A 27,781-nucleotide genomic window follows, 5' to 3' on the forward strand; every position below is an offset into this window, starting at 1 on the left:
CTCCTGCAAGCTGGGACATGGGCATTGGATGCACACACACGTGGCACTGGTCCTCAGAAAGATTCACTACAATCTGGACATGGGGCATTTCAAAGGAGAGCATCAGGTAGAGCAGACTCCCCTGTCCATGACGAGTGGGCTCTAGATTGACAGCCTGGCTGAATTCGATGGTCTCTGAAGCCCCCTCTGCTCTGACTCTCCAGGACTCTGGTCCCCTTTACTGCCAAAGGCACACCATCATGGACGCACCTCTACTTCTCGCCGCCATCTTTCCACCTCCCTCCTGCACCCGGGAGGAGGCGAAGGAGATACACCTACCCAAAACTAGAGCATGTGGGGGCCCCACCACCCCAACCACCCCAGCCCCTAACCTGGTGTTGAAACAGAGGCACTGAATCTGTGTTAAAGAGATCGACACTAAAAACTATATTTCTTAAAGCTGAGTGTCCCAGGGCCATTTAAGGACTTTAAGTCTAGCCCCTGTGGGGCCTCCTAAGGCAGCATGTGGAGCAGACCCTCTGGGAGGGAACACTTGAACTCAAAGGCCAGTCGGAGCTGAGGGATAGAGTAGTGGGGGGATAGGCACAGCCAGAGCAAAAGCCCACAGCCGGCTCTGGAGGCCAGAGGCTCAGGGAGGAGGCTCTGTTGCTTCAAAGAGGGGTGATCGTGGGTTTCCATCCTGCCTGCACAGGGAAGTTTACTAAAACAGTTATCTTACGGCAATGCTTTGTGTCTTGCCCCATCCTGGGAAAAAAAAAAAAAAAACAAAGGCTGGTATTTTTAGAGCCATGTTTATTTCTTCAAGTAGCTGTCAGCATTTTCTTGGGTAACCCATTTCCAAAAAAACCCAGGAGAATCCTGCTCATCAAACACACTCTGTGGCAAGGCAGCAGAGTGAAGCCTGTGAGGAAGGTTCCCACCAAGACTCTGCCTTCAGCTCCTCCCCCGCCTCCTGCTCACCAGTGGTCATCCTCCACGGGCAGGCTGCAGAGCCCTGGAGCCCAGCCTTCCCGGTAACAGGTGACAAGCCAACAATTAGCAAAGCAGATAAAGGAGATTCACAGGCCCCTGCTCAGTATCTGCACTTTTATACTGCGCCCAGATATGTTGACCTTCTAGTTTATTGCGATTCCAGAAAAAGTCAATATTTCTTGGCTTGCCATGGCTGGAGGAATTTAAATGAGTTATTGAATCAAGCAGTTAATCTGCCGATAACTGATTTTTTTCCTTTCAAATCCATAATGATGAAAAGCAGACTTAACTAAAAACAAGAAAAGGAGGATTCTTTTTTTCCCTTAGACATTTTAATCTCATGGGGCAGGAGCTATGGCAGAAGCCTCAGAGTCTACTATCAGGGCTATTCTGTTTTGCTGAGTGTTTTGGAGATTTAATTAAAACATAAAACAAAAGATTTCTGTGGCTATAAAATCTGCATTCATGTTTTCATTGTTTGTATTTTGATATCTCTTAATAAGTCTTAACTTCCCATCTGTTGCCATTAATGACACATAGCAATCGTCTAATTCTCTGAACTCCTCTAAAGAACTATAACGTCGTTTGGGGATACTTGTTTGACTTTCCATTGACTTATTAGTGCCCTTGTGCCAAAAAGCCACTGGGCCAGCTGCCATGCCCTCTAGGTTATGAGCTCTGGGCACTGCTTTCCTGAGATTCTTATGGGTGTGTGTCTGGGTGCAGGGGACACCCAAAGCAATGTACTGGCTTCTTACCTACACAACGACATGGTGCTGGAAAGTGCTGAGTAGGGGAAAGGCTTTTAGTGGCACGACTAATGATGTATGACATGGAGAACCCTGTTGTCCCTGGAGGAAAAGGCTGACAACTCTTCCCACCTAGGCTGCCCTTCCACCCCCATCCTGAACACTTAAGAGTATACTTCCTCTCTAGACTCTGCCATGGCTCCCTGGTGCCTAGAGTATCACACACTTCAGTTTCTCTGCTTAGCTCTCTCAGTCTCTTAGAATCACACCTTGCCTAACCCTCTCCCTCCCACCCCTGATAAAAACTCCTACTCCCATCAGGTCTCATACCTGACACACGGGAATGCTACATGCAGAAAGTTAAGGAGCCCTGGCCTGCTGTGTCTCAGAGGAAGCACCCTCCTCTCAGCCTTTGGGGTTCATAGTGCATACCTCTTCCATGAACTCTGCCCCCAACCCCATTTACTTCCCCACAAAGTAGCTCCTGGGCCCCCTTAGCTGTTTGCCTGGCCCAACCAGAGTTGTGTCTGTATGTGAGCCATCACCTTACAGAATGACCAGGTCAGAGAGAGGGAGAGCCAGGTCTTGCTCACCCTTGGGGACCCCTAAGGTACCTGGCACACAGCCTGGCCTAATGCCACAAAATAAATAAAAAGAGTGAAGGAGGGTAAGGAGGGAGCCACTTTGGTAAAAAAGCCACTGATTTGAACAGGTTTCTGGTCTTGTTGGCTCAAGGCTGGGGACAGTGGTCACAGGCTCTGTCCTCTGCGTAAGGCACCTCTTACAGAACAGAATGAGTGAGCACAGAATGGCCAGATGTTTTCATTTGTCAACTGGCATCAGGAAGACTGAGCTGAAGGAAGAACCAAGAGCTTATCGAGGGCCCTCCCGTGGGTTCCAGGTGTTGTGTTTGAGATGTTCAGAGCGAGCCATCCACCAAGCGGAACTCCACTGGGCAACAAGCCCTTCTTAGCACCGGTGGCCGCCTCTGATTGGAGGGAGAGGGACTCTGTGGAGCCCCAGGGCCCCACCTCAGTAGCCTTAATTCGCAGGCAGGCAGAACTGCTGGCCAAGACTCGAGAGAGCCACAGGGAGGCTGCCCTCCACCTGCACCTTGCAGCTGACCCTGTTTGTGTCCCCGCAGGGCTCTCCAGCCACGGGCAGCCAACCTCCTGTGGGAAGAAGCTCTGCAGCCGCGGGAGCCGGTGTGTGCTCAGCAGGGAGACCGGGCAGCCCGAGTGCCAGTGCCTGGAGGCCTGCAGGCCCAGCTACGTGCCCGTGTGCGGCTCCGACGGGGTTCTCTACGAGAACCACTGTGAGCTCCACCGTGCCGCCTGCCTGCTGGGCAAGAAGGTCATCGTCGTCCACAGCAAGGACTGTTTCCTCAAAGGTAGGGAGATGGCTTTCTACCCTGTGCTTGGAACTTCATGATGGATCCCTTTTGACCAGGATGCTGGGTCTCCAGGTCACAACTGTAAAGCAAGGAAAGAGAAAGACTGGTGCTTCGACAGAACGGCAGCTGCGACATTTCAGAGATGCATGTTCTGTCTGTATCCCACCTCCAGACAGACAGACAGACAGACAGACAGACAGACACACACACACACACATACACACACACACTTAGAGAACAGAATCCAGGGAGGTCAAACCAAATCCTGGCTGGTGCAGAACTTGTGTCTACTAGGGACCAAATAACCTAGTATTACTCCAGTCTCCATATAAGGTGGACCCTGGCAAGGTGGTGACAGGGACCATGTTTACTCCTCTGTCCCATGAATCAGGAGGATATACTGTCCATACACTGTGACCAGATGGATGCCAGCACACTGGTTCCCAGCATGGCAGGTTCTCAAGCTGTCCTGGAGCAGTTACTGACAGGAAATCATTCCATGTCTTGCCTGTCTGCCTCTGAGCAAGATACATGGATGGCAAAACATGTCCATGGAGATGAGACCAAAAGACTCCTGCTTTGTGCTAGAGTTGGATCAGAAGAGAAAGGCCCTATTGGCTTCTACTAGATGGTGAGGTGGGAGCTCTGTTTAACACACTCATATATCTCAGCACCTAGCACAGTGCCTTAAGAAGATTCTCAGTGGCTCAGAGATGCTCACAGATATTAGAGTTAAGAAGTGCATTGCTGTGTTGATGTGGCCCCAGTACATAGCATATGCCTTGGATTATAGAAATAAAACAAAAGAACCATGCATGAATAAACTAGGAAATGTGTCGAAGGCAGAAGCACAATCTAGGCAGATGGAACAACCCCACATAGACCCAGCCAAGGGACATCAGAGGTGGCAGAGCACCCCTGGGATTGCATGAGGTCAAAAGCCTGATTTGGCCTTCTATAAAGGGGAGAGAGAAGAAGGATTAGAAGAGGGGCCTGCCATGTACCTGCAATGCTAGCCAACAATGGCTTCTAGTGGTCTGGGCTTTGAGGGGCCATGTACCCAAAATGAAGGTGCTGAGCTCAGCCTCACTCTTACAACCCCTCAGTATGTGACTGTCCCCAGCATGTACATGTGGCACATGTTACATGTATATGCAGGGGTAGTTGCAGCTGAGACAGGGAGCACAGGTGTTTTAACCTCTGCCACCTCTGCCGAATGCCACTTGCCATTATGTAATGGGCCACTCTCCCACCATCACTCACCACCCGTGGCAGCATGGGCTCTGAAAAGGAACATTTAGCCTGTGACGGGAATAGACTTGGACACTTTCATGGCTGTGCTTATGATGTTAATGCTGAGGTGCTTCAGAATCATGAGATGCATCATGGAAATGAAGCCAAAATGAGCCTAGGACAAATGTCTCTAGTCTGGAAATGCTGCCTAGCACATGCTTGCCAATTCCTTGGCAGCCGTGCACGCTAAAACACTTGACCAGTCGCTCCAGCTTTATTGGCCGTGTTGAATTTTATAGACTGATGTTCCATTCTCTGGTTTCCAATATCCCCCAAATTGCATCTTTCTGAAGGTTTTTATTTCTGCATTGGAGTCTGCACTACCTCCCTCACCACCGGTTATTCAAACAGCATTTCTCGTTTCACACGAGGGAAAGAACAACAACCACAAAACCTGAGCAGTGAGGGATGATGGGGGCGAGCCAGGGAGCATGGGGGTAGGAGGAGAGCCTTGAGCAGATAAAGGGCTCATCTCTGCTACATGCCGATTGAATCTATCCACTGAGTCCTTCTGATGAAATGAGTGTTCCATAGATTCTGTGAATAGTCACCCAATTGGTGGTGCAGTACTGCCCTCCTTGAGATCCCTCTTCGGTTTAGAGCAGAACCTGCACCTTAAAAAAAAAAAAAAAAAAAAAAACAACTCGAGTTGCATCAGGCTTCCCAGCTGCCTGGCCTTGTGAATTTCCCTGGGCTGTAAAATGGGGTTAGTGGCCATCCCTACCTGCTCCAGCTGTGGAAATAAAGGACATGCTGCACAAAGACCATACAGCCCAGTGCCTGACACATCACAAGTGTTCAGTATTAATGACATGCGCCATCATCGTTTATCCTAATCTAAACTGGCCACCGGCCTAGAGCAGTGAGATGCACAGAATGTGAAAGGAACACACAGGCAGGAACACAGGCTCTGCTGGGAGGTTCTGGGGGATATTTAGGGGCCCCGATTGCTTAATGGTAAATGAAAAGCAGGCAGAGAAGGTACCGATTGTCAGCCCTGGATGCTGTCCTGGAGATGTCTACCTGGAGCCAGGACTTTTTTTTGCACACCTGGCCCCTGGGGTCCGCACTCCAGGAAAAGCCTCCTGGGCTCATGCTCAGGGTCAGCTCCAGACCTGGAAGGCTGATTCTCTCCTCTCACAGTCCTCTAGAGTGTGCCCAGTGGACAAGAAAGACCTGGCACCCACTAACAGGGGCTTATGGCAAGGGACAGGCCAGCCCTAAGGTGAGGAGTTTGGGATGAGCGCGTCCCCTACCTTCACCAGAGAGACAGCTCCAACTGGGAGCAAGAGAAAACCAATGACAGAGGCTCTGCTGAGAGTGGGGTGGGGGGTCTTGGGGGCAGAGGAGATGTCAAGGATAACTTCCTATTGTCCATACCTTGTAATGGCAGCATCTTGAGTTCCATGGATGACAAGTTGTCATTTGTCCCAAATTTTCAAGGTGTTATTAATATAGGAAACTTGAAAAACATCTTTTTTCCCCCAAGCCAACAAAAATTCTAGAATCATTCATCTTCTATTCTCTATTTCTACCAGACTTCACAAAAGAGAACTTAGAACTTTATTCTCTGGGACTTTTCTTCCCTTGGAAGCCAAAATGAGAACAATCCGTATGGGGCTGGAATGTGTAACATAAGCAGGAAAGAAACAGCAGGTTATGCCGGACTGAGCCGCTGTAGTTTGGAGTTCACCCTCTGTGGCCAGGGTCCTGGAGCCCCTATGGGAAAGACTGTTTGGGGACCCTTGCCATTCTGCATGAGCAAAGAGGTAGCTTTCTAAACCCAATTCATGAGATAACTTCTAGTATCACATTCCAGTTGCTATGGCAATGAGTTTCTTTGTAAAATGTGGGATGAAAGACACTATCATTTAGGGATGATTAGCATGTGCAAAAATCAGACTGAACCCCAAAGCACAGCTCCAACTAGAGTCTGCATCTTTACACACTCCTGAGTCATAAACTCGGGGTGCCTCTTGCTGAAGGTCAGGGACAAGGAGGGTGACATGGAAAGAAGTCTTTCTTTTTTCTTACGGAAAAAAATGAAGAGTTGCACATTTTCTCAGCACCAAATACTACCAAGAGAATGCTAAGATATTAGGTGGGATCCACTGTTGAACTTTACACAGTTTGTGTTCCTAAAGTTCTCTTGTTATCAATGTTGCGTTCCTGTTTGTGGGCTAGTTGACACTTTTAAATTATTTTTCTGTCTTGGCTTTACATCCTACCCTGTTCAAGAAGAGCTTGCCCTTCAGCAGACACTCACCAACCACGGTTGTTTTAATACCAGATGATGAAAAATCATGGTTGGCAGTTTTCCAATCAAACCATGAAATTATGGAAGAAAGGGGAACTCTTAGAGATTCAGTTTTAAGTGGATCCTTCAGCTTCCTCGGCCATATATTGTGTTTGCAAATATCTTTTGGTGCTTCTAAGTTGAATTCCCAAGCTACGAAGTCAGAGGAAATCAGTCTCGTTTGTGAGAAAGAAAAAAATGAAACATTTACAGTTTGCTAAACCTTTTTTTCTTAAGTGTTACTAAGCAGGCATAAGAACTCAACATTTTGTAGATAGATCTGGCTGGTGGGGAGGGGAGGGACCACCTTTTTTTCTTTTCTTATGTTTATTTTGTTGTTACTTGAATCTTGAAACCTAAAGAATTAGGCTCCCTACATGGGGGATGCACTGTTGTTCTTGCATAGGTCTTTTCTGCCTTACCAGGAAAAGATACTCACATACCGGGCTGAGCAGCTCAGTCCAGCCCTGGGCAGGAGACCTACTCCTTAAGATGTGTGAAATCCCACAGCAGGCTGTGATGCTCTTGAAAATGACAGGGGATTGTTTTAGCTTTGCCAGAGCAGTCCCTGCAACAGAGAAGTGCTGGGTCCTAAGGCAAGGCTAGGCTGATAAGGCAAAGAGCCAGCCCACACCATACTGCTTAGACAAGGCTTGCCATGTGTCCCTTACCTCATCTGTAAAATGGGAATAATAACAACACCTACCTCACAGAGTATTTTCGTGATGTTCAATGGGCTGTGCCTGCCTATAATGAGCACTCCTCTCTAACAGGTAGCAACAGCCTCTAGATGTTGATGATATCATCGCAAACACTGGAAAACATTCAAGGGGCAGATGCAAGTGGCTTTTGAGACAATGCTAGATATGAACCAAAAAGCTGATGGGTCTTCCTATGAGTGAGGAAAGAGAAGAACATTGGTCCTCCATATTTGTTACTGAATGACTAGATTTTGACCTTCAATTGGTCAAATGGAATTGACACTTTCACTAACTGGCTCACTCTTTGAAAAGATAAGTAATTGAGACACCTGAGCATCTAGTGGGTTAATAGAGAAGCAAGAGGAGAACCAAGTGTCCCTGATTCCCAGCACAAAAGAGGTTCCTGATATGCACAAAAATCTCAGAAAATGTCAGTGCAGCATGAGGAAGGAATCTACCAGCTTGAGGATGTAAGGGGAATGTTTAAAGAAGATGCCAGAAGAAATATTCAAGAAAGATCTTGAAGTTGGGCACAGTGGTGCATGCCTGTAATCCCAGTGACTCAGGAGACTGAGGCAGGAGGATTTGGAGTTCAAAGTCAGCCTCAGAAACTTAGCAAGACCCTAAGCAATTCAGCGAGACCCTGTTTCTAAATAAAATATTTAAAAGGGCTGGGAATGTGGCTCAGTGGTTAAAGTCCCAGGGTTCAATCCCCAGAACCAAAAAAGAAGAAGAAGGAGAAAGAGGAGGAGGAAGAGGAGGAAGGTGGGTAGGTTGAAAGGGCAGAGAATGACCTTGTGTACCAAACAAGGTCATTTGAACTCAAGCTAGTGGGGAGTCAAATAAGTTAATCCAACTTTCTCACTTCCAAGATGGGGACTAGGCCAGAGTGGACTGGTACTTGTTCCAAGTCACACAGGCAGAGCCAAGCCCAAGGTCTGGGATCTGCTACTGCTACCAGTCCTTGAAAACACTCACACTTGGGGGGTGTTTTTATTTATGTCCCAGAAAGTCATATTCCCAGCAGATGCAATGGCTCCATCTTTCCTGTCTTCCCCGGAAAACTTCCTGGTGTGAAGGGCAGCTCAGAGCCACCCTCGGTAAGAAAGACCTCATGCACCTGCATGAGAAGCAGGGGCTTCTCCAGGGAAAACTGGCTCAGTCATCTCAACTCACAGGGCCTCTGACCTCAGAAAACCAGGCCATGTGTCTCCTATAAGAAAAGAGTAGGGGACACAAGGACACCCAGAGGCTCCTACCAGCCCCGGGTAGAAAGCAGAGACACTAGGAAGCACCTCTCATCAGCCCAACCTGTCTCTTGGAGCTGGAGCTGGCTTCTGCTTTTCCTCTGGGATCCCTCTTCAGTTCTTCCAGTTGTCCTCCTGCTCCTGGTTCTACCCACATTCATGCCCAGGGGCATGAATGTGGGTAGACTTTACTTTGAGCTCCATAGGGAAGTGTTTGGGCCATTTTCCACCAAACCAGCTTTGGATAGTTGCTGAATGGCCATTGGCTGTGCCAAAGCTGTGCCAGGACATGAGGATACCTGAATGATCAGGATGCCAGGCCCGACCTTGTATAATTGATAGTCAAAGAAAGGTCATGCTCTAATCCCTAGCATCCCCACTGTGGGTCATGATTGAAAACTGCTTTAGCCAGAGACACCCCCAAGACCTCAAGGATCAGTGGAAATCCTTGGGCAATCTCGTTTTGGATACCTCCTCCCCACTCCATGGATTCTTCCCATTGGTGCAAACTGTTTGGAGTTGACTCAACTGAAAATCCATTCACAGCCAGCCCCCATCCCAACCTCCCTTGGAGCTCAATCATCCCATTTGCAGCATCTGTTTCCAGGATCAAGAAATACGACTTAAAACAAATGTGTGTTCTTTGAATATTTCCTCTAGATTTTATGCAAGAAAATGTCTTAGTGTGAGCACCCTGAAAATGTGCAAGAATGTTATCAGTCCAGCACGTGTGGTGCGCTTCACAGAGCTGCTGCCTTCTGAATGAATTAATTACATTCCAGTAATTAAAAATTGCTAATAAGTTATTGAGCTGCGAAAGTCTCGCGCTGCATCGATTTCACTTACAGAAGCAAGCTACAACCTCGGAGCCTCCCCCACCCCCACCCCCATTGTTTCCTGTTGTTTTCTGATACCCCCTCCTTCTGGTGTCCACCCCCTCCTTCACTGTGAGCTCCTCAGTGCCTTGGCTACTGAGAAGCTCAGTCTCTCTCCTAAAGCCAAAAGGAGCCAGCTTTTGCCCCAGCATCTCTCCAGGTACCATGTAATCTCACCCCTTTCCCTTCTCTCCACGGTCATTGAGTTCGTTAACATTACCTGACCCTTTTAAATGCCAAGTCCAAATGCCACTTCTCAGGTCTGGTCTTACTGTATCCCTCCTACAGTGACATCTGTCATCCTTCTTGCAGCCCTGCTCTGCTGGCCTCCAGCCACTGGTCCCTACCTGGAGGCCTCTCCATAGACCTGTCTTTCCCCAGCAGCATCTTACACGGGGGCTCTCCTTACTTAGGGGCCCTCGCCCTCCTTGGTTCTCTTTCCACCCCACTTCTTCTCACTGCCCCAGCCATGCCCCAAAGACCCAAACTGCCTCATGTGCAAAGACCCACCTGTACCTCAGCCCCTCCTCCACATTCCTGTCTACCCTCTGCTTACATCACACTTCTTCAAACCCACTTCCCAAATGGTTTCTAGAGTGAGATTTCCAAGGTATAACCTGGACCCAATATTTTGCTCTCCTACTTGATCCTTGCCACCCATTCACTCAGCCACCTTGCATCGACTGCAAGTCAGGGATTTTCTGGGCCCTGGGATACAATGGGGAACAGACAAGAGTCCTGCCCTCATGGCAGGTACAGTCTTGTGGGAGAGACAGGCAGCAAACCAAAGATAAAGCATGTCCAGTGGTGACAAGTATCCTGTGGAAGAAACAGGAGGGAAGGCAGTAGTGAGAGCCCCTTAATGTGACATGTGACATCTGAGCTAAGACCAGAACAACGTCAGGAAGCTAGGCAGTAAAACATTTGAATATCTAGGGGAACCATCCTGGGCAGAAGGAATAGCAGGTGCAAAGACCCTGTGGTCTCTTGCCTAAAAGGTTTTGGGATCCACTAGAAGGTCAGAATTTCTGGACCAGAATAAGGGGAGAAAAATTGAAGGACTTGTTGGCCATTGGAAACCCAAGCTCCTTGCTCCTTGCCCCTTGCCAAGATCATCCTTCTAATTACTCCCCCATGCCCACCAAGGGATGTCCTTGAGAGACCTCCTCTTCATCTCTACCCTCAGTCATGTCATGGCCTGGAAGAAAGAAATGATCTGCCCAGAAGCCTGGCCAAGTGTCTCATTCTTTATCTGCAGTAAACCTTCATGGTCCAGGGACTTCTCATGTGATCCCTGAGGTAAGAAGAGGTCATCAGAACTTCTACCAAGAGCAAGAGCCTCCTTCTATTGAGACTTCTAGTTAGCTTGCCTCGTTCCCCTCCACACTCAGCGTCCTGACAAGCGGGGACATTTGCTTTATCTTTCTACCCATAGCATACTGGAGATGTTCCACTTTTTAGATGAATGCACAAATTAGTGATTAGGGGTTAAATAGGACATATGCAGTCCCCTTTAAGTTCCCCAAGTGACAAAATGGGAAGCCCTGATTAGAAACCCTACAGTTAAAACAAATCAAAGAGGACCAGCAAAGGAGCAGACAGAATCAGGAGGAGGACCCTGCCCAAAGATCTTATTGGATTTTCCATGCTGTGAGAGTCAGCAAGGGTAACAAGGGACCCTGAGGAAGGAAGGGGACCCGGGGAGCAGGGAGGGGATAGAAGTGAAGCCCCTGGCCCCACATGTGTCCCTCCAGGAGATCAATTTGAGGAAAGCTCTGCGTGGAGAGATAAGGGTGTTGGCTCAGGTGTCTTGGCCCATTGGAGCAAAGCCCATGCCCAACACTTGGGAGGTTTTGGATGATCACTCAGAGTCAAATGTTTAATTACTAAGTGAGAAGAAGTTGATTTGGGACTTCCTTAAGGTTCTCCCCTATTGCGTCTTCCATTGCAATCAAGGCCCCCATGTAGCAGCCGCTAAATGACACTGTGTATTGAATCTCTGTGCTCAAGCAGTTTATCTAATTATCTGTGTGACAAACTCAGCAGCTGTCAGCCCAGCCACAGCTCAAACATGTTGACTCTCTTGCCGCAGAGTGTTTTCTGCTTACTCGCAGGCTCCAGGAAAGGACTCCTTTGCTCCTTTAAGTGGGGATCCCTTTCAGGTCTTCTGCTGCCTGGTGACCTGAGGAGCTGGAAGGAGCAGTGGCAGAGACAGTGGAGACAGGAGTTGAGCAGAGGCCTGGTGGTCCTGCTGCTCCTGGTCCTCACCCCTGCTGCCCTTACTCCTAGTACCCATGGCTGACGCTGGAGCCTAGCCTCTCTGCCTGCTCTTCTGGATAGGAAAGCAATGGCCATCTTTGCGCCATCTTTGTTTTCCAAAGAGGGAGGAACACTTAACTACTGTGTCAAATAACTGAAATAAATCAGAGGTGTTGGAGGGTAGATCCACGCAGTAACCCAGGGAGGTAGGGAGGGCTCCATCAGCAAAGTGTCTGTGTGGATCCAGTCCCCAGGAGAGCAGGCTTGCTGGACACAAGGCCACACCAAATGACCAGATGCCAGGTGTGTGCTGTTAAGTCTTCATCCAGGAAAGCTGAGGGGAACAGCACCCTGGGTCCCCAGATCTACCTGTGGTTCACTATCATGGGTAAATTTATCCCAAGTCAGCACCAGATACCACAGGAGAGCCATGCCCAGGACATACAGTATTCTCAAGTCTGAACGGGAAGGCAGAACCACCCAGCAACTGCTAGTCTTGGGCAGCTCCTCCTTGCTGCCCTCTGCTTCTTCGTGCTCACTTCCACCTTCCTGCATCCCAATCACTCATTAACAAAGGTAATTAGAGTGGAAACTGCTTTTAAAAATCCTGCTCTAGATGAAAGGGGCAGAAATTACTTTGTTTGCATGTAATTAAAATAGCCAGATGCAATGAACTCTGTTCACTTATTACAAGCAGAGCCATCTGAGAGAGCAGTTCTCTTGGTCACTAGAAAGAAGGGCTCATCCAGGGACCTGGCAGCCATCTCCATTTTCTTGTCTTCCTTAGAGAACTGTTCTATCCTCCCTCCTCCACTGTCTGTGCTCAGTCTATTCTCACCCCTTTGATTGGCTAAGGTGGACTTCCAGGGTCTGGTCCCCCAATGGTCATGCAAGTGCTTCTGCAGACTTCTCCCTCCCTCCCTCTCTCTACCTGGCTGCGCTCTCTGACACTTCCGCCTATCCTCCACCCCCCACCAGTTTCTGTCTGTCTGACTGCTTCTCAAATGCTGTGTGGCTCATCTAGTGAGCCATATTTCCACCAGAATATAATAAATAGGGATTTTCAGGAATCTTCATTTGTAGCTAGCCAGGTAGAGCTTGTATAGACAGATGAAGATCTGTGTGGACCCTCACAACTTTCATTTAGGTAACCTTAAATGAGAGGCATCAGAGGGTGGAATGGGTCCAGTGGCAGAACCTTTCCTAATAGGTGGGTGTTAGACAGGAAAGAAAGAATGAGGCAGAGGTCTATTGCAAGACTGCAAAAGGAGAAATACTCTGACCAAGGAAGGCATTGCAATAGGGGACATGGGATAGAGGTAGAGGTGGCACAGAGAGAGTCAGTTACATGTCGTTGTATTTATGTAGACAATGAGTTTCTTGGCTCCCCTTTCCACACATGAACAGACGACTCTCAACTATTCAGCCTCAATAGTTACAGGAAAGTTAGTACAGCAGTGACCATGGATCTAGCTCTAATTCCACAGTCTGGGTAATCCCACCAGGGCTGCAGTGAGAGTTAGCAGAGGTAAAGCCCTAGCAGATCTATTCAAACAAGAATTAAAGATAAGTTTACTCCTGCAGCAGAGGAGGAAAGCACTCTCTCAAGACAGCAGAAGAGTGTGCTTAAGAGAAAAATTATTACAAAAAAAAAATAAAAGCACATTTTAAACATCAGACAGTAGACTGGGTTCTACTGTCAATTCAAGAAAACATGAACTCTGAAATGAGATTTAAAAAAACAGGAATATAAGTCAGGTTAACTAAAGTCAAAAAGAAAATCAAAGCTAGAAGAGGAAAGTGAGCAATATAAGGATCTTGAAATACAATAGTAGAAGTTCCATTTAAATGTCAAGTGGCCATGGGCAAGATTAACCATGCAGAGTCATCCAGTTGTTCTATAGTATAGAGAATAAACTTGAATACCTCTCCCAAAATATATAGAAAATGAGGGGGAAAAGAAGTTTGTGAAATCACATGAGAGACGATGTGTATATGTAGGACAGAGATGAAAGATCTAACATGTTGGTGATTAGTCATCTCAAAGAGCACAGAGAAAATCAAATTAACACAATAAGCAAAGAGATATTTGAAAAGCAATCAGGTATCACATTGGGGCTCTCAGGTGGTTCCCAGCTAATCCCATCCCTGTTTCTCAGTGATGACTTTTCCCCTTTGGTCTGATTCACATCAAAGATGAGTGTTAGACAATATTTGCTATGAAGGAAAAACATTCTGTCCTTAGACTTTTTCTACAACATGAAAAAGTGACAAGGCCGTAAAGAGCATCTGCAGGGTCTTGCAATGATGGGATTGTGATACAGAAGTTGTGGACTCATCGCCTGGGGATCCGTGTGTGGAAACAGCAGGAAGTGCGCTCTGATGGGCAAGGGCTCTGGTAATGCACCACCCACATATTCTCGGCCCCGGGGGTAAAAAATGAAAAGACAAACCTCCAACAATCTATAGACAAATCAATTGTACAAAAAGGCAGTTGTGGTACTTAAGGCCCAAAGGGAACACAGTGGCTCCTGAAATGAGAAGTTGTCTAAATAATGGTTTCAAATAGAGTTAACAAAAATTGCAAAGGTTAAATAAAGAAATTAAGTGCGCTAATTTCTTTCACTGGCTTAAGGGAATTTCACCAGATCATGCACAATTTTTGACTAAGTGTGTTAAAAAGCATGTCAGGCTGCATGTGGTGGTGCACACCTGTAATCCCAGCGGCTCAGGAGGCTGAGACAGGAGAATTGCAAGTTCAAAGCCAGCCTCAGCAACTTAGCAAGACCCTGTCTCTAATTTTTTAAGGGACTGGGGACATGGCTTAGTGGTTAAGTGCCCCTGGGTTCAATTTCCAGTACCAAAAAAAGAAAAAAAGAGTATATATCAGCCCAACTATGCAATTTACCATTAACCCCATCCTCATAGCCCAGAATGAACCTGAAACTGGCTCCAAATGAGCATTCCCAGTTGTCCCCATCTTTTTTTTTTCCTGCCATGTCCAGTGACTATGAGTAGGACCAGCCAGCCATTGGTTGAATTAGTCTTTCCTAAAATCAGACTGTCCCCTGCCTTCATCAAGTGGTCAGTTGTGCTCCCCAGAACTAACTGGGAACTAAGGCTGTGAGTGAAGGAGAAGAAAACCCCCCTCATCCATTGCAGTGGGTCTTCCTTACGCAGTGATGGCTTTGTGAACAGGAACACGTCAGTATGCCACTGAGCAGGGCAGGGCAAGGGGGACGGTTGGCACTGTGGATTCGAATGTTCCATTTAGAACTATGAATATGTGATTAATCATTAAAGAGAGATATTCATGAGAGCCCTGTTGCAAAAAAAAAAAAAAAAAAAGGCAAGGAAAGTAGAAGAACTGCTCCTGGGAGATAGAGGTACAGGTTAAACTTCCCACAATCGTCCCCAGTGGGATGGAGCCATGTGCAATAGAAAACAGTGGCCATTGGATCTACCACCAGCATAAAGGCCTCCATTCACTGAGCATCTGCCAGGCTCCTGGTCCACTGCCAGGTGCTTTATGGGCCTGGCGTCATGCAGCCCTCCTCCTCAGTTGGCGTTTTACTGCAGGGCAGAGAAAAGCCAAATTACCCAGTTACCAAGCTGGTAAATGAGTGTCAGAATGGGGACCTGCCGGTTCGCTTTCCTTATATGCTACAGTCACTCCAACAGCCAGGAGGGACTTTCCTGGGGGGAGAGAACTTGACCTGACCCTGGAAGAATGAGTGAGATGCAAAGTAGCCAGAGCAGCAGCAGATGGAAACCCTGAACACAGCCTTGCTCAAGGTTATGATGCCTTCCTGCCTCCTCCACCAGACCTGGCACTTGAGACTCATCAGATCACATGTACCTAAAAACAACCAGTCCCCAAAAGGCAAATAGGTGGAAGTTAGAATTTGCATGACATGGAGCATTGCTGTACCCAGTCATTGTAGTGAAAAGAATCTCTTTCACACACATTCCCTTTCTGAGCCCCAGTGGCCAACTCTTCCCATGTGATGGTGTGACGTGACCACCACAGTGAGCACACTGCCAGGAAACAAGTCCATGCTGAGGCCGAGTGAGACAGGGTGACACCTTCATCTGCAAAGGAAAGTGAACCCCATACTTCTCTGTTCCTCCTGTCTCTCCCCTCCTGCCTTGTTCTTCCCACCAGCGTCCCCACCTCCACGCTGCCAAATTGCAGTGGTAGGAAGCTCTTGTTTCCATGCCAATCATAGATACTCCCCTGACAATGTTAAAGCAACAAACTTTCCATTTTAAAAAGTTATGGGGTTATTAGAGCAAACAGTTGTGTCTATCAGGAAGCCCTCTTGAAAATAGGGATCTGTAGAAAAGGAAGGCAAAGCCCACAGCTGGGAAAGGTGGATCCTCTCCTGAGCAAAACATTAGCAGAAACCCACCTGCTAACCGAGAGAAACAGTTTGCAAGAATGTGCCTGCCTAGAAGGCTGGGAAGAAATAGCTGGAACAGAAGGTACTACCAGGTTTCTTTTGGGTACGGCTCCACAGAGATTCAGCTGGTTCTGATCATAATCATTCAAATGGACAGCAAATTATTGTAATTTTACCCTCTCACCTTTTTAAAGAGACCAGCAATTGGATGGGAATGGCAGGCAGGGTAAGAACTCACTTAACTGTTATAAGTCAGGTCCAGGGCTTTTTCCCACTTAAGCCTACAGGATAAGGGCTATTATTATGCCTAGTTGGCAGATGAGGAAAAATAAGGACATGCTGGTCCTGTCAAGGGCACACCCCATCCTGCTGGCTCAGAAAACACCCAGTGTTTGAACATTTCATTTTCCCACACTGTGGCCCAGTCCCTTGGCTATAGATGGGGCATTAGCTCTCGGGTCAGTTCACCTGCCTCCCCTGAATTGTAATTCCCACCCATCCCCAGCACCCAGGAGCTCCACCAGAAAATAAAGGGGGGGGGTGTTTGACCCGAGTAAGTCCTCACTTTCTTCTTACCTCCAGGCCTTCAAGGTGTTTTCTGCCAATGGCTATTTTCCCAGTAAAGTTCTCTTTTCTTCCAAAGAAGCTTAAAAGTTTAAACAATTACTGAAATTATAATTAAACATGCAAACAATGTAAGATACAAACCTAAGGGGAGAAAAACCAAAAGGGAATGAAGGCATCGGATTCCTCAGAACACAAGGGGGGTGGACCAGGGAAGGGAGGACGCAGAGGGCAGAGGGTGCCCATTAGTTCCTAATGTGATTCCATTCTAGGGATGCCTTGGTCTGGGAACCACACACTTCGGGTCAGGCTGGCAAACTGCCAAGTTCAGAGACACAGAAATCAGAGCGTTGAATCTGCCACTCCGGTGACTAGAGCTGGGAGATCAGGGAGCTGTCGTCAGTCCTGGAAATCAGTAATGAAGCCTGCAGCCTCTTAATAAGGCAGCAGCCAATTAACAGAGCAAATGTTTGAGGTGTCCCCGCAGAGTGATGGGATGTCGTGTCTTCTCCCAGAGCCCCCCAGGGCTGTCATTCCGACAAGCAGGTACATGACTTCAGTTAATTGGAGAAAAACTCCTTCTAGGGAAGTGGGCCCTGGCTTGTCATTTAATGGGACCGAGGTTTGGTTTTGGTAAGAATCTTTGTCTAACCCAACAAAGGACATGTCCTTCAGAAAGGCCCTTCACTCCCTCCCACCCCACCCCACCACCATCATTGTGTTTGGAAGTTTCTGGCCCTGGGAATCTCAGAGCCAAAAGGCAAAGCTGGGCATCTGAGCGCCAGGAGACCTTCAGGAGGAGAAGGCTGAGCAAACATCCTCCGCACAGGGGGCCACTCTTTCCACCCAGCAGGTAGGGTCTGGGCAACACCTGCTGTGAACTGGACAGGGTCTAAGCTCCAGGATTGGACCAGGAGGAAGGAAATATAGGATGCGGGTCACAGGAGAGGTTGTGACAGGAGAGCTCAGGATCAGCTGGAGATAGTTGGCCATGCCATTTCCAAATGTGCTAAGGAATAATCTGTCATGCCCATGTGGGCCTGCAGGGACTGTTCCAGCTAAGGCAAGAGGCCAGGTTCAGAGTGAGGAAAGCCCAAGGAATATCCACCAGGCAGTGAGTCTCCCTCTTCCCCAGCCCTCTCTCCAGCCACCTCCTCATCCCACTCCTACTTCTTTTCTTCCCCCATTCCACTTTCCTTTCCACCCTCCCCATGAAGTCTGCCTTGAGTGTGCCCACACATATCTAAAACAAGTGACTGAAAAATAACATGTTTTCAGTTAACTGGGAGTATTTACTGAGTGGCTCCAGCTACTAGCTTTGACTTTTAATGATTTAACCAGCATCACTAGCAGAGAACTTAGACAGTCTCTGAAACAGTCCATCGCCCATCCTGCCCAGGCCTCAGAGCCAGCATGAACCAGGGAGATGGAGCCCTAGCATTCAACTTCCCGTGATCAAGTGTACGTTGTCAAATCAAGTTTGTCTTTGGTTGGCGGAATCCCTGTCTCCAGTTTTTCCAGTGATCACAGTCTGGATTATAAGTAAATGACTAATGCAACAAGCAAATGAGTTGTTTCTCTGAGTTCTTGCCTCCGCTTTCCAGTAGGAGGAGAGGGAGGGGATGCTGGGAACTAACGGTTATTGCAGGTAGGTGGAAATTATCAGCCCCATTGTAAGGAAGAGGCCCAGGCTTTTGAGGAGGAGGTGTGTTAGGTGTTGGGAAGTGTGTTATGCCCTGGTAACAAGTAGTTGCCACTAGCAGCTGTCACTAGCTGTCACTAGCCTGGGGAGCTTATGAGATCCTGTCTCAAAATAAATCTTTTTTTAAAAAAGGATTGGGGATGAGGCTCTGTGGTAGAGTGCTTGCCGAGCACAGGCAAGATCCTGGGTTCCATCCCCAGAACCGCCACCAGTAACAGAGAGCTTTTTTCTCACTCACACTACACATCCAGCATGGGTCAGCAGGGGCTCAGCTCACCATTGTCACATAGACCCACTTCAACATAGCTTCCATAGTCATTGCTGGTCAGAGAAGAGAAGGTGGCGAGTGAGTCAAACCTGGCTTGCTCAGCTTGGAGTCCATGCAGCTTCACTTACACACTCATTCCCTGGAAGGGCAAGTCACCCATGCAAGGCTAAATTCAGGGTTTGTGGGTAACTACTGAGGCCAGAGAGGGCAGCGGCCCTGCTTCTGCATGTTCTTCCCCAGTCCACAGCACGCAGCCAGAACAAGCAGCCTGGAGCAGGACCAATGCTTTTAGCTCTGATGGAGGTGGATATATCCATTTACACCTCATGTGCCAGGGGTGGTGGGGTTGAGAGATGGTGAGAGCACAGGCCCACGAGGTCAAGGAATAGATTCTGTAGTCCCAGGTCTTCTGCTTCTCAGCTCATTGTGAACTTTTTGAGCATCATTTTCCTGATCTATAAAATGTGGCTGCTCATAGCAATTGCTTACCAGCAAGTGTTCGGTGTTGCTGCTGCATTTTTTACTTTGCTTCCTAAGCCCTGATTAATTTCCAACTTAGCTTCCGAGTTCCATAATGGACAAGATGGCTGAGATTAAGGAAGTAGAAGACAAGAGGGTAGCTTGGTCACACAGCTGGGGTACAAATGAATCACAGAGGGCCTGAATCTCAGATCTGCCCAGAATCACCAGCAGGCTGAGTTGGCAACAGAAGCCAGAGTTGTGGCAACATGGAGCGATCTCACTTGAAAAGGAACAAAGTGTCCCGGGTCACTGCCATCATAGGTGTCTGCACACACAAGCCTGGAATGGACTGACTTCTGGGTCTAGTCATGCCTTAGTTAAGGTCACATGCAACTCACGTGCAAATGGATATATCCACCTCCATCAGAGCTCATTCCCAGAGAGGAGTACATTAGAAATGCAGTAAGCCACTTTCTCTCTCCATCCTGTCTCGGGCCCTCTCTGGGGCTAAAGAAATCTCTAGAGAGACTGTAAATTCAGAAAACAGAACATAAGAGCTAATGGGTTTAAGGCTCAAACTCATTCTCTTTGTAGACTTCCAGAATAAAACAATCTCCTTACAGATAGCTTAGGTGCCTCCTGGTTATTACATTCATCTTGAACTTTGTGCCCACCAGGTATCCCGAATCCCTAGACAGGAATGACAAAGTCACACAAACAAGGTGATCTTTTAAGTTTTCTATCAGACCAGCTTAACATTTTTAGCTCAACAAAAGCAATTGCATCAATCATTCACAAATTTCTAATGAACGAAATTTTTAGCCCTGAAGACTCCAGGTGTTTAGAGCCTCTGCAAAATTAATACTTCATGGACAAGATTAAAAGTTCCCCATTGTTTTCCAGGTTTTGTGCCCTAGACCCAGGTCTGCCCCTGGTCGAACAAGCTCACGCATCAGAGACCTGTTTTCCTCTGTCCCTTGGCACTGCAGCAGTGAGTTGGGATATGAGAGATCACGCCATCCCCTCCATGACCTGGAGGGGCAGGTCCACCTGGCTCCCTGCTATATCCTGAACCTGACCCAGGTCCTGGCCCAGAGCAAGGGTGCAATGAACACTTGGTTGGGAAGGTTGAGCACAAGATGGGAAGAATGGCAGGGAAGGGGTCAGGAGGTAGAAGCCCAAATGACATTTAGCTTGGTCAGTAGAGCACCAGTGGTTAATGATTACAAAGCCAAGAAAGGACTCAGGTAACAGGGATCAACAGGGTTGTGCCCAATTGTTCACACACCAGCATCACCTGCGTGAATCCAAGTCTCCCTTGCCTGGGTATCTCAGAAATGCCCCAAGTCCACACCCATTCCCACAGGTTCACCTCTCCCTCCAGGGACCTGGCTCAGAGTCTTGGTGACCCCTGCACACAGCTGTGTCCACATGCAAGGCTCCCCTACTAGAACATTCACAGGATTGGAAGGGAAGCCCACTTGTTGGGAATAAAATCTTTTCCTTCACATTTTATTATGAAACATGGCCTCCAGACGGTGGGGTACAAGTGCCTCTGTACAGTTAAAAGCATAATCATTAAGACAAGGACTGTGTTTGGGGGATCCAGCTGGGCTTTAGAAATCCTCCCCCTCTCAGGCACCCCTCCTCTCTCCACTTTGGAAGTGACCGCTGTCCTTTCTGACTTCTATGATCATCATTTTCTTTTTCTTTATAGTGATCTTTATTTCTATTTATAAGTATGTGTCTCAACATGACTGACATTTTTCTTGTTTTTGAACTTCATATAAATGGAGCTGTGCCGTGCACACTCCTTTTTGATTTGCTTCTTTCACTCAGCATCATATTTGTAAGATCATCTGTAAGGAGGATAATCATAGCCTGTTCATTTCCATGGCTGAATGTCCCCCTCTATGAATACACCACAATTTATCCATTCTGTGGCCAAGAGCCAGCATTTGGGTTTGTTCCCATTTGGGGCTCTTCCAAGTGATGCTGCCAGCGTCATTCATGTGTAGGTCTTCCAGTGCACCTGGGCACCTGTTTCTCTGGAGTGTATCCCTCGGTAGTGTACCGAGTTCACCTCGCTAGATATTACCATACTCATTTCTAAAGTTTTTGACTAGTTAACGCTGCAAACCACAGTGTATGAGATTCCCATTCTTCACATCCTTACTAACACTTTTTGACTTTTAAAACATGTTTAATTTTTGCTAATCTTTAGGTATGAAATGGCATCTCATTGTAGTTTTGATTGACACTTTTCCTGATCACGAATGAAGCTAAGCATCGCGTTTTATTTGCTTATTAACCCATGTGCCTGCCCAAGCATGTATTTCTGTATCATTGTTTGTCTTTTTTGCATCGATTTATAGAGGCTTTCATGTATTCTGGATATTTACTCTTTATTGATTATATTTATTATAGATAGATTCTTCTACAAGTATCTTGACTTTTAGCTTTTTTTTTTTTTTGCTTTTTTTTAAGGGTGCACATTCTTAATTTTTATGTAGTTGAATGTATCCATCTGTTCCCTCATGGTTGGCGGATTTTGTGCCTTTTTTAAAAAGTCCTCCCCTGCCTCTGAGGCCCTACATTATTCTACATCATCTCTATTTTATGGTTCTGCCTTTTTTTGACATAAAAGCTTCATGAACATAATTCACATACCATCTAATTCGCCAATTTAAAGTGTACAACTTGATGGTTTTTAATGTAGCCACAGAGTCGGGCATCCATCACTGCAATCCATTTTAAAACATTTTGATCATCTCCAAAAGGAAATTGTGTTCATTAGCAGTCATGCTCCACCCCTCCCTTCCCCGCTCCACAAGCCTGTCCTAGAAATCACCAAGCTACTTTTCTGTCTCTACAGACTTGCTTACTATAGATACTGCATAAAAATGGTATTAGGTAACATTCGATCTTCTGGGATGGGCTTCCTTCACTTAGCATATGTAACAAGACATGTTGTAACATGTGTTGGTCCTCATTCCTGTTTATTGACAAATAAAATTCCTTTTGATGTACATATTAAATTTTCTCCATTCATCAGTTGCTGAACATTTGGGTTGCTTCTGCTTTGTGGCTATTATGGAAAATGCTACTATAAACATTTGTGTACCAGTTTCGTGTGGGCATAATTATCATTTTTCTTGGGTATAAACTTAGAATTACTGGGTCATATGTTAACTGTACATTCAAGCTTTGAGAAATTGTCAGACTGCTTTCCAAAGTGCCTGTACTATTTTATCAGCAGAATGGAAGAGACTCAGTTTCTCTGAAGCCTTGCCAACACTTGTTATTATTTCTCTTTTTAACTATAGGAACCTAGTAGGTGTCAAGTGATATCTTATGGTTTTCATTTGCATTCCTCAGTGGATAGTAATATTTTCATGTGATTATTGGCTATTGTATATCTTCCTTGGAGAAATGTCCTATTCTGATTCTCCCCCCGACCACCCTGCCTTTTTAAATTGGGTTGTCTATTATTCTTGAGTTGTAAGAGTTCTTTGTGTATTCTGGATACAAGTCCCTAATCAGACACAGGTTTTGCAGATGTCTTTTTCCCATTCCGTGGGTTCTCTTTTCATTTTATATTACTCTTACAAGGGAAAGGGTTTTTTTTTTAATTATTTTCTTTTGTCACTTACGCTATTGGTTTCATAGTTAAGAGGCTTTGCCTCACCCAAGTTACATAGATTTGCTCCTATTTTTGCCCAATAGTTTCATAGTTTTAGCTTTTATGTTTAAGTCCCTATTACCTCAGTTCTGTTGAATTTTGGTTTTTGTTTTTTTTTTTGTTTTTTTTTTGTGTGTGTGTGTGTATGGTATGAAGTCTGAGTCCAATGCAGACCTTTAAATGTTTTCCAGTTGTCACAGATCCTTTGTTTTGATCACAATCCTTTCCCCTTGAATTGTTCCAAATCAGCTAATCATAATTGTGAAGGTTTATTTCTGAACTACCAATTGAATTCCATTGATCTAAATGTCTTTCCTTAATCTTGTTCCACATTTCATCCATTACTGTGGCTTTGCAGTAAGCTTTGAAATCAGGAAGTGTGACTCCTCCAACTTGTTCTTCGTTTGCAAGATTGTTTTCACTATTTTGAGTCCTTGCCACTTCATGGGCATTTTCAGATCAGCTTGCCAGTTTAAGCTGGAATCCTGATGGGTATTACACCAGCTGAGCAGGTCAGTTTAGGAGTGATGCTGTCTTATTGGTGTTAAGTCTTTCAATCTATGAAGGTAGGATGTCTTGCCATTTCTTTTTGGCCTTTTAAAATTTCAACTTTTTTAGGGGGTAAGTTTTCAGAAAAGTTTTGTACTTCTTTGGTTGAAGTTATCTTCTAATGTTTTTCAATTTATTGTAAGTGGAATTGCTTTCATGGGTTCATTTTTAGAATATTGCTAACCCATAGAAGAACAATTGATTAAAAAAAATTCCAAAGATATTGCTCTTGTACCCTGAAAACTTGTGAAACTTATTTGTCAGTTCTAGTTGGTTTTTTTAGTTGGATGATTTAGAATTAGCTCTGAAAAGATACGACTATTAATAGAGATACTTTTGCATCTTCTTTGCTAATTTTGATGTCTTATATTTTATATTCTTCCCTAATTTATCTAAAGAACCTCCAGTACAATTTTGGTTAGAAATTATGGGAGGTGGAGATATTTTTTCCTGATTTAAAGAGAAAGCATTCAGGCATTCACCATAAGTACAATGTTAGTTGTGAGATTTCTGTAGATGCCTTTTATCAAATTGACGAAACTCACTTCTATTCCTACCTAATATTCTTATCAAAAAGAGATGTTGAATTTTGTCATATGTTTTTTCTGCTACTCTAAAGATGATCTGGTGGACTTTACTCTTTTTGCTACAGATGTTGTATATTACATTAGTTGATTTTTAATGTATTAACCAACCTTGCATTCCTGAGGTAAATCCCATTTGGTCCTGATATATGTGCTAAGTTTAGTTTGCTAGTATTTTGTTGAGATTTTTTATATCAATAATCATAACAGACCTTAGTTAATTATTTTCTTGTTTTGTGTTGCCTTGACTGTTTCTAACATAATGCCAATACTGGAATCATAAAGAATTGGGAAGTATTGCCTCCTCTTATTTTATGGAAGAGGTTATAAAGAATTGGTGTTAATCCTTCTTTAAATTTTTGTTAGAATTTGTCAGTAAATCCATGTGGTCCTATGCTTTTTTGTATGTGAGTTAATTAATTAAATCTCTTTAATTGTATAAATTTTCCAATTTTTTTAGCCCATTTCAGTCAATTGTCCTTCTACAATTTTGTCCAATTTATCACAGTTACCTAATTTGATTTACTCTATTGTTTTTTCTATTCTTTCATAATTTCCACTTTAATCTTTACTTTTTACTTCCCCTTCTTGCTTTAATTTTATTTAGTTAGATCCTTTTTTTCCATTGCATTAAGGCAAAACATTTGGTTATTGATTCAAGATTTATTTCCTTTTTAATATAGACAGTCACAACTGTAAATTCCACCTCTAACACCCGTTAGCTACATAAGTTTTATTTTTTTTGTCTTCATTTGAATTCATCTCAAAAGTATTTTTTCCCTTGTACATTCTTCTTTGACCAACTGGTTGTTTGGGTGTATGTTTAATCTGGGAATTCCCCAAATTTCATTTTGATATTGACTTTTTTGTGTTTTGTTGTTGTTGTTATTGTTGTTTTGTTTTTGATTTTGGTACCAGAAATTGAACCCAGGATTACTTAATCACTGAGCCACATAACCAGACCTTTTTATTTTTTATTTTTTTACTTGAGACAGGATCCTACTAATTTGTTTAGGGCGCTACTAATTTGCTGAAGCTGGCCTTGAATTTGTGATTTTTCTGCCTCAAACTCCAGAGTCACTGGGATTACAGGTGTGTGCCATGGTGTCCTACTCGATATTGATTTTTAATTTTATTTTATTGTGGTAGAAGAACATATTTTGTACCACTCCCATCCTTTTAAATTTATTGAACCTTATTTTCAGGTCTAACATAAGATCCATCATTGGAAAATGTTCTATGTACCCTTGAGAAATATGTATATTCTGCTTTTGTTTGTGGATGCTCTATAGAGGTATTGTAGTTGGCTTAAAGTTTTATCCAAGTCTGCTATATCCTTGTTGATTCTCTTCCTAGTTGTTCTATCTATTATTATTAAAAGTGAGATATGAGAGCCTCCAACTGTTATGTTGAATTGTCTACTTTTTCCCTTCAGTTCTCAGTTTTTACATCACAAATTTTAAAGCTCTGTTAGGTACTTATATGTTTAAAATTCTTAAATATGTTAGAAAGATTAGCCCTTTCTTTCATGATAAAATGCTCCTATTTAGCTCTAATAATTTAATTTTGCTTTAAACTGATCTTAGTGCAGCTACTTCAGCTTTCTTATCATTTCTTGTTCTATTCTTTTACTTTCAACCTATTTATGTCTTTAACTCATACTATGTCTCCTGTAAACAGTATATATTTTGAGTCTTTTTAAATACAATCTGACAGTTTCTGCCTTTTGATTGAATTGTTTAATCCATTAGCATTTAATCTTATTGAGTTATTTTTCTCTTGCCGCTTTCACGTTGTTTTCTTTGTTTTTGTCTTTCCACGTTTTTACTGCATGTGTCTGGATGTGAATCTCTGTGTTTATACAACTTGAAGTTTGTTGACTTTCTTGGATGCATTGACTCGAGTTTTTCCTGCAAACTTACAAAGTCTTCAGCCATTAATCCTTCAAACACTTTTTTCTCCTCTCTCCCTTCCCTCTTTCTTGTACTCCCCTTGTGTGTGTATATGTGTTTGTGTGCTTTATGTGCCATACATTTCTATGAGGCTTTATTCATTTTTGTCTTATTCATTTTTTTCTGGTAAACTAGCTGAACAATGGTCTTGTTTTTTGCTCATATGGCGCTATCAGCCCTCTCTTAATCTCTTACCACCAAAACCTTCACTTTTTTACAGCACCTTTATAAACTTCCCCATAATCTGTTCCAAATCAAGGATGTTCCTCTCACTCAGAGTTATGGCCTGTCTCTTCCCCTGGGCAATCTTCAATCCACTGCTCCAGAGCCTGGGGTGGTGAGAATGACCCAGTTCTCTCAGGGACACTCCTGGTTATGAGTGACTTCCTGGGTCAGCATGGTAGCTTCTGAGCCTCTCAGTTTGTTTCACCCATCATGAAACCTGTCTCCTATGAGTTAGCTGAGGTAACAGTAACTGGAATCCCCCTATCCTTGGACTTCCATTCCAGTAGTAGAAACTCTGTCCAATCAATCAGGTCCTGATGGAATACATGAAGTTCAAATTCCTTAGCAACATTAATTCTGCAATTTAGTCTCTGCAACATAGAGCAGAGAAAGGGCTGAGATGTGCTGGCATCCTGTCCTCCCAGGGAGATATTACAGACCTTGACAACCCCATCCAGAGTGGAATTTCTTCACACTGAGCTTGTATGGAGAGGAGTAAGCTGGTCATGCATGGTTCAAGTAAGAACTGTCTACTTACTGTTCTTACTGAGACTCAGTGTGTTTTCTTAAAAAAAAAAAGCTTTTTTATGGCATTATTGCACAATTATTGCACAATTTCTAGGCACTTTCAGTTGTTGGGTAGGGGGTTAGATTTAATCTGCTTCTTCCTTCACCAGTGATGACCATTTCTCTGGCAAGCAGTTCTACAAAGTTCCTCATGCTGCCAGGAGTTAGTCCTGCCATTCCAGAAATGGAATCCATGTTTATTTTTAATCTACCCATATTTATTTTTTTTTGGTAAATGGTATAAAGTGAAGCTAACTTTTATTGTTTTTATATGAATCCCAAATTTCACTAGCACCATGTATTCAACAGTCTATGTGTTTCCCCAGAGATCATATTATCTCTGTCCTGTAACGAATGTCCACATTCACAAGGACTTTGGCAGAGGTCTTTCTCTGTTCAGTTGATCTGAGCAACAAAATCATGCTATCTTAATTTCTAGAGTTCTGTAGCAGACTTTGATTCTCATAAGGCAAGCCCTTATTCATTTTCCTCCAGAGTATTATGGCTCTCCTTGGGTGTTCATACATTTCTATGAATTGTAGAATCAGTGCATCAAGAGCATGCACACGAGAGCTTGCACACACACACACACACACACACACACACACACACACACACCTGTCAGATATTTGATTTGGATTGCATTGAATCTGTGGGTCAATTCAGAGAGAACTGAAATCATTACATTGACTATGTCTTCCAGTTTGTGAACATAATATATCTCTCCATTTTTTTTGTCTGAATATCAGTTGACACAAGCAACATGTCTGCTCTCCTGGGCCCTGGCTGTCACAGAAACTTAGAACATTTTCTACTGTCTCTACTCTTTTCTCACAAGGGTTCATCTCACTTTAAATCATGTCAATGTAGGAAGAACAAATTAACCTTAGAGTCTGTTACTGATCCCAATGTGACAGAAGCCAGATTTCTAGACAAGGAGGTAATTTTGGTAGCTGCCTCTAATGGATCAACTACACCCAACAGGAGCAAGAATAGAATAAGTCACATTTTCATCACAAAGTAGCACCTACCTTAAGG

At 44.8% G+C, this 27,781-nt stretch overlaps 1 protein-coding gene across 2 annotated transcripts in view; it reads left to right on the forward strand.

Moving 5' to 3' along the window:
• The window catches only part of Fstl4 (follistatin like 4), a 401,709-nt gene that overhangs the window by 186,988 nt on the left and 186,940 nt on the right, over positions 1-27,781 (forward strand). For both annotated transcript variants that reach the window (XM_078050656.1, XM_078050657.1), the window contains exon 4: positions 2,866-3,111. In XM_078050656.1, coding sequence (XP_077906782.1) covers positions 2,866-3,111 — 246 coding nt within the window. The remainder of the gene's footprint in view (positions 1-2,865; positions 3,112-27,781) is intronic.

Source organism: Ictidomys tridecemlineatus, chromosome 1 (assembly GCF_052094955.1).
Source record: "Ictidomys tridecemlineatus isolate mIctTri1 chromosome 1, mIctTri1.hap1, whole genome shotgun sequence".
NCBI classification, from domain to species: Eukaryota; Metazoa; Chordata; class Mammalia; order Rodentia; family Sciuridae; genus Ictidomys; species Ictidomys tridecemlineatus.